This window comes from Lampris incognitus, chromosome 12, assembly GCF_029633865.1.
Source record: "Lampris incognitus isolate fLamInc1 chromosome 12, fLamInc1.hap2, whole genome shotgun sequence".
Lineage (NCBI taxonomy): Eukaryota > Metazoa > Chordata > Actinopteri > Lampriformes > Lampridae > Lampris > Lampris incognitus.
The window spans coordinates 3,613,089-3,620,377 of NC_079222.1; the positions used below are offsets into that span (position 1 = coordinate 3,613,089).

Below are 7,289 nucleotides of genomic sequence, written 5' to 3' on the forward strand. Positions count from 1 at the left end.
AGCTGAGGGACACCAAGGAGACATACAGGCTTCCCCAGCTGTGGGGGTCTTCCGCCATTGTCCAGTGGTTTTGGGGGGGACTCGGTCACCCGGGCGGACTAGCTGCACGCGACGCTGCTGCAACTCAGACATTTTCTGCCCCACCGGAGCGGTGATTACCCCGCACCGTGTCGCCCCCGATACAACTGCACCACACGAGTGCTGCGGTAGGCCCGAAGCCGGTTTCTGTCCCCGCACGTCTGTCCGCGGAGAATGAACCGGGATCTGGTCCTGGAGGAGGCAGATGTACCCCACAAGGAGGAGGGATGTTGTTTTTGTAAGCGACACGGCCGTCATTCAAAATCCAGGCCAATCAGACGCCGCGCAGGCATGAAACTGTACCCGCGCGGACATAGCGGGAGAGGAGGAGGAGGAGGAGGAGAAGGAGGGGGAGGAAGAAGGGGAGGGGGGTCTGGGGGAGCATGGCCGAGCGAGGAAGGAGCGCTGACTTGATTCTCTTCTTCAGACCGATATAACAGTTTCCCCACCTCATGCCTCTTGTTGTGTGTTGCCAACCTGTCAGGTGACACGCGCACGCGCACGCGCACGCAAAGGTCTTGGTTTCTTTTTTTTTATTTACTCGCGGTCGCAGAGCAACGCAGCGCAGCAGCACCAGCACCAGCAGCAACGACGCGACGCGAGCCGCTGCAGAGCCAAGCCGGAGCCGCTGCAGAGCCAAGCCGGAGCCGCTGCAGATCCAAGTCGGAGCCGCTGCAGAGCCAAGCCGGATCCGCTGCAGAGCCAAGCCGGAGCCGCTGCTCACACGGACTGAAGAGACCCCGAGCTGCAGGGCGCACGGCGACAGCACGGAGACCGTCCGGACCGGTACATTCAGGGGGTTTTTCTCCACATAATTCTGCTCTTCACCTCTCCACCTCCGTGGTACCGGACGTTCTGTTCCCAGTCTTGCTGCGCCGTCAGTCCGGCTGGGGACGTTTCGTCGAGTTCGGCAGAACTGTCGGCGCGCCGGACGAGAGTTGAGATTGTTTCCAGCCGACGGCCGCTGCTCGCGCTGGATTTTGACTCGCGTGTGCACGAGAGGTGGATATTTATTTGGCCTTTTTTTTCTTTTGCGCGCGCGCGCGCGTGCGCCTGTTGTATGCGTGTCATTCCGTTAATGAAAACCTTTATTTTAAGACTTTCCTCTCAGCAAGGAGATGCTCGTGCTGTAGCGGCTCGGCCGTGCTGCGGGATTAGAGCCGGACCCGGACCGGACTTTCTGTTCCAGCGGGGCTTTGTGCACGCAGCCATAGCTCGCGAATCAACTTAGAAGCAAGAGGCGAGTCAACTGCGGACAGTCCCGCCGGGGAGAGACCCCCGTATCACCGAGACCCGGACTTCGCGTCGTCACGCAGAAACTCCGGACCAAGTCGAGTCAAGTCCGTGTTATTTGTGCAGCCCAGTACCACAACTTACAAACTGGGCTCCGGCGGCTTCACGGCAACACAACAACATCCTGCCCTTAGAGCCTCGCAGCGGATCAGGAACAACTCCCGAAAAACCTGTAAGAGGGACACAAATCTCAGGGAGACCAAGAGGGACTCTTGCCTTCGTCCGAGTCTGGAGCGCTATGCCGCAGGTGGACATGATTCCGCTCCTCTTCCTCGTCCTTTGGATGTGTGTGCACGGCCAGGACCCGGCGTCCAAGGTGGTGTCCGATCGCTACGCCGTCTACTGGAACCGAACCAACCCCAGGTGAGTCGACCCCGCGGGGGTCACCGACCTCTTCGCGAGGTCAACCTCCTCCTCGACATTGCACACCGGTGGCCAGCACACGAGCCGACGCAGCTCCCCCTCGTCGACAGATAATTGGTTTTTAATGCGCGTTTATTTAAACCGGCTCTTCTGGATCTCGGTCGGCTGGCCTGCAGTTTAGCAGTTAAAGGGGGATAAGTAGGGGGGCTTCTTCCCACACAAAGGACTCACGTTGGGTATGTAGTCAGCATAGTGACTTGGAAAGGGAGAGGAGTGCAGGCTACAGCCAGCTCTTCCCATGAGGAGCGGGCAGCCGGCTAGTCGTGAGGAGGTGCAGGGAGCTCGTCACTAGACGCTGCTTCACCACAACTTCCCGCCGCCGAGCTTCGCTGCCGGCCATCACTCCGCTGTAGTACTGAAGCGGGCTCAGCGAGGCCCGGCTGAGGCCACATGAGACAGGGTTTGGCCCCAACACGACCAGAGCACACCTGGCGTGGCTGGCGATCGATGCCGTGAGAGTTACGGCTGCACCTTTAGCACGTGGTGGATGTAACTGACGGTGCTGTGGCCTCATGTCACCTGGCGACTTTGCGGATCGTGATCTGGTGAGTGGGCCATTTTGTTTCAGACGGATTTGTGTTGGCAGTCTGGTCTTTCCTGATTTAATGGCTGCTCGGTGGAGGCTGCAGTTTCGGCATGAGTCAAACCCATAAACGACGGCAGCGTCAGCTCGGGGGTTAGAAACTGGTTTGTTGGGCTTTGACGGCACAGAGTCTGCGGCGCACTCGCAAGTCCGCCGTCGTCCTACTGTCTGTAATGAGTTGGGGAAAAGTCAAGGATCCGGGTGATGTGGAGGTCTTAACATACAAATGCAGAGGTCGGAGGCGGCTGGTTGAGCTCGTGCCAAACCGACGCGGATCGCGTCTCCGACACAGACCCGGGCGGCCCGTCTCCTTCCCGGTCTACGCCTCGCGCCTGCAAAGGCTCCCAGTTCCCAAGTCTCGCTCCCCTTCCCCCACCTTCTACCCCTTCCAAAGTGTCCCTCCAACCTCATAACATCCCCCCACCACCCCACCCCCACACGGCCCACGCTGGGGCAGACAATGCCGGGGCACACAGGGGTATCGGGGCAGTGGCCCAGGCTCAGCGTGGTGCGTGCTGCTGTGAGAGACACGCACATGCTGAGGTCACACAGGCGGCGCGGAGCCGAGCCGAGCCGAGCCGAGCCGAGCCGAGCCGGGTTAAGCATCGGGGAGCTGCACCGCGCGGGCTGCCGTCAGGGTCAACACCGGGGCAGTGCCGCGGGACATGGGGCCCAGCGAAGGGCGCCTTGCGGGGCCCAGCGAAGGGCCCCGCAAGGCGCCCTGCCCGGGCCCCATGTCCCGGCAGAAAGGCTCTCTGCCGAGACAAACGAGTAGCTCGGAATGACCGTCTCCCCTCACCATCCGCGACTCCGAGCCGGACCCAACCTGGGCCCTCTCAGAACTGAGCCGCCCGGCCCGCCGCTGACTCTCACTTTACCCCGGGGCGTCTATTCCGTTGGGGATCACCGGTTCGAATCCCCGTGTTACATCCGGCTTGGTCGGGCGTCCTTGCAGACACAGTTGGGCGTGTCTGCGGGTGGGAAACCGGATGTGGGTATGTGTCCTGGTCGCTCCTCTGGTCGGTCGGGGCGCGTGTTCGGTGGGGGGGGGGCTCGGGGGAATAGCGTGATCCTCCCACGCGCTACGTCCCCCTGGCGAAACTCCTCACTGTCAGGTGAAGAGGAGCGGCTGGTGACTCCACATGTATGGGAGGAGGCGTGTGGTAGTCTGCAGCCCTCCCCGGGTCAGCAGAGGGGGTGGGGTAATTCGCCGGGTACAACTGGGGGGGGGGGGAGGGGGAATTCCACAAAAAAGTAAAAAAAGAGGGAACGAATGTAAGTTTGGCCCGTGCGAGCTGCGGCTCCCCCTGCTCGGTGTGGGCGGACTCCGGGATCGAACCCCCGGGCGGCACCGTGGTGCTGTCGCAGAGCCCAGAGGAGCAACTCCCCACCGCCATCACCACCATCACCACCACCACCCTCGGCTTCTGCATCTTTGACCAAAATAGAGAAAAAGGGCGCTCAGCGCAGGAGTCCATACTCAGCTGTTGATGAAAGCCCCTCTCGAGCTCGGGAAGTGAAATGGGAAGTGGCTCGTGAAAAACGGAAATGACAAAAGACGTGTTGTGTGTGTGTGTGTGTGTGTGTGTGTGTGTGTGTGTGTGTGTGTGTGTGTGTGTGTGTGTGTGTGTGTGCGCGCGCTCTGCTGTCGCTTCCAACACGTGTTGTTGTACCTCCGGGAAACACGCATGCTGCGTAGGCCGTGTTTCCACCCCAGCGAGGCCCCGCCTGCAGTTAGAAATACCCCCACCCTGACAGCAAATACCCCCACCCTGACAGCAAATACCCCCACCCTGACAGCAAATACCCCCACCCTGACAGCAAATACCCCCAGCCACTGTGAGCTACATCATCAAAAGGTTTGAAGCCACATTGTTTAGATAACGTCACACTTCGAAGGCATCATTAATTTGGGGCAGCATGGGTCAGCAGGTAGAGCGGGTCGTCTAGTCACCGGAAGGTCGCTGGTTTGATCCCCGGCTCCTCCAGAGAACGTGTCGAAGTGTACTTAAGCAAGACACTGAACCCCTAACTGCTCCTGATGAGCAGGTTGGTGCCCTGCATGGAAGCCTCCTCCATCAGCGCGTGGATGTGTGTGAATATGTGTGTGAACGTGTGTATGAATGTGCGTGTGAATGTGTGTGTGAACGTGTGTGTGACTGTGTGTGTGAATGTGTGTGTGTGAATGTGTGTGAATGTGTGAGAATGTGTGTGTGAATGTGTGTGAATTTGTGTGAATGTGTGAGAATGTGTGTGAATGTGTGTGAATTTGTGTGTGAATGTGTGAGATTGTGTGTGTGTGAACGTGTGTGAATATGTGTGAATGTGTGTGTGAATGTGTGTGTGAATGTGTGAGAATGTGTGAGAATGTGTGTGTGAACGTGTGTGTGAATGTGTTTGTGAATGTGTGTGAATGTGTGAGAATGTGTGTGTGAATGTGTGTGAATGTGTGTGTGAATGTGTGTGAATGTGTGTGTGAATGTGTGTGAATGTGTGTGTGAATGTGTGTGAATTTGTGAGAATGTGTGTGTGAACGTGTGTGAACGTGTGTGTGAATGTGTGTGTGAATGTGTGTGTGTGAATGTGTGAGAATGTGTGTGTGAACGTGTGAGTGAATGTGTGTGTGAATGTGTGTGAACGTGTGTGTGAACGTGTGTGAATGTGTGTGTGAACGTGTGTGTGAATGTGTGAGAATGTGTGTGTGAATGTGTGTGAACGTGTGTGTGAATGTGTGTGAATGTATGAGAATGTGTGTGTGAATGTGTGTGAATGTGTGTGTGAACGTGTGTGTGAATGTGTGTGAATGTGTGAGAAGGTGTGTGTGTGAATGTGTGAGAAGGTGTGTGTGAACGTGTGTGTGAATGTGTGTGAATGTGTGTGTGTGAACGTGTGTGTGAATGTGTGTGTGTGAATGTGTGTGTGAACGTGTGTGTGAATGTGTGTGTGAATGTGTGTGAATGTGTTTGAATGTGTGTGTGAATGTGTGTGAATGTGTGTGAACGTGTGTGAATGTGTGTGTGTGTGTGAACGTGTGTGAATGTGTGTGTGAATGTGTGTGAATGTGTGTGTGAATGTGTGTGTGTGTGTGAACGTGTGTGAATGTGTGTGTGTGTGTGAATGTGTGTGTGTGTGTGAACGTGTGTGAATGTGTGTGTGAATGTGTGTGAATGTGTGTGTGAACGTGTGTGAATGTGTGTGTGTGTGTGAACGTGTGTGAATGTGTGTGTGAATGTGTGTGAATGTGTGTGTGAATGTGTGTGTGTGTGTGAACGTGTGTGAATGTGTGTATGAATGTGTGTGAATGTGTGTGTGAACGTGTGTGTGAACGTGTGTGAACGTGTGTGAATGTGTGTGTGTGTGAACGTGTGTGAATGTGTGTGTGAACGTGTGTGAACGTGTGTGTGAACGTGTGTGTGAACGTGTGTGTGAATGTGTGTGAATGTGTGTGAACGTGTGTGTGAATGTGTGTGTGAATGTGTGTGAACGTGTGTGTGAATGTGTGTGAATGTGTGTGAACGTGTGTGTGAACGTGTGTGTGAATGTGTGTGTGAGGCTGTGAGGCGTCCACCGTGGAGCAGTGTGAGTGGTCAGCAGACTAGAAGAGAAGTATATAAATGTATATTCACTATTTACCAATATAATCACTCCCAGCATGTTGTCAGCTGCGAGAGTTTGTTCCTCCTCCGCTTCTCTTCTGCTTCTGCTCGTGCTTCCTCTTCTTCTGCTTCCACTTCTCCATCATATTTCTTCTTCCTCTTCTTCTTCTTCTTCCTCTTCTTCTTCTTCATGAGAGTGGGTTAGCTGAGGACCATCGGTGCTGAGCGTTATAAAGCCAGCAGGCCACCCTGTGAAGTCCAGATGTGGAGTTTACTATAAAAGGGAACTGATCACCTTGTGACAAGTTAATGTGTCGTTATGTGAACTGGTTTTATGTGAAATGAGTTCACCTGACGTCACACGAGTAGAGTTCATGTCCTTGCTCCTGCCCAGGTAATGGGTGTGGTGGTGGTGGTGAAGTGGACTCCGGGTGTTGTAGTTACAGAGCGGGTGGTGGTGGTGGTGGGGGGGGAAACACGCCACGTCTTCTCTGTGTGTGTGTGTGTGTGTGTGTGGATCCAGAGAAGAAGTGGGCGACGCGCTTGGTTCCGATACACACGCGGCACAGCTGTTAGATACACACCGTCCATTCTACAGCTTATTATACTTAAACAACATATATAGGAAACAGATGACCTTGGGAAAAGTAATTAAATGAAGTTAATTGTGTGAAGTTATGTGAACTGGTTTGACATGAAATCATTTCGCATAACGACACAATTAACTTAATTTACTTACTTTTCCCAAGGTCATCTGTTTCCTATATGTTCTTTAAGTATAATAACTTGTAGAATGGACAGTATGAAGACTGCGGCGTCATTCCCGGTACTGCAGTGTTCCCACTGAGGGAACGGCTTCACATGAAGGCTGCAGGAATGCGACCTGGTCGATGGTCCGCGTTCCCAAGCCATTATCCTTACAAGTAAGCTGATGACCCACTTAAACTGCCCAGATCCAGGCAGGGGAGGGGGGGGAGGAGAGGGGGAAGGAGGAGAGGGGGGAAAGAGGAGAGGGGGGAAGGAGGAGAGGGGGAAGGGGGAGAGGGGGGAAGGAGGAGAGGGGGAAGGGGGAGAGGGGGGAGGAGGAGAGGGGGGAAGGAGGAGAGGGGGGAGGGGGAGAGGGGAAAGGAGGAGAGGGGGAAGGAGGAGAGGGGGGAAGGAGGAGAGAGGGGAAGGAGGAGAGGGGGGAAGGAGGAGAGGGGGAAGGAGAAGAGGGGAAAGGAGGAGAGGGGAAAGAAGGAGAGGGGGAAGGAGGAGAGTGGGAGGAGGAGAGGGGGGAGGAGGAGAGGGGGAAGGAGGAGAGGGGAAAGAAGGAG

General features: G+C 55.4%; 1 protein-coding gene across 1 annotated transcript in view; it reads left to right on the forward strand.

Moving 5' to 3' along the window:
• Positions 1 to 1,609: 1,609 nt before the first annotated feature.
• LOC130122126 (ephrin-A5-like) overlaps positions 1,610 to 7,289 on the forward strand; it is a 66,458-nt gene continuing 60,778 nt past the window's right edge. Inside the window, exon 1 of the mRNA XM_056291164.1 lies at positions 1,610 to 1,734. Coding sequence (XP_056147139.1) covers positions 1,610 to 1,734 — 125 coding nt within the window. The remainder of the gene's footprint in view (positions 1,735 to 7,289) is intronic.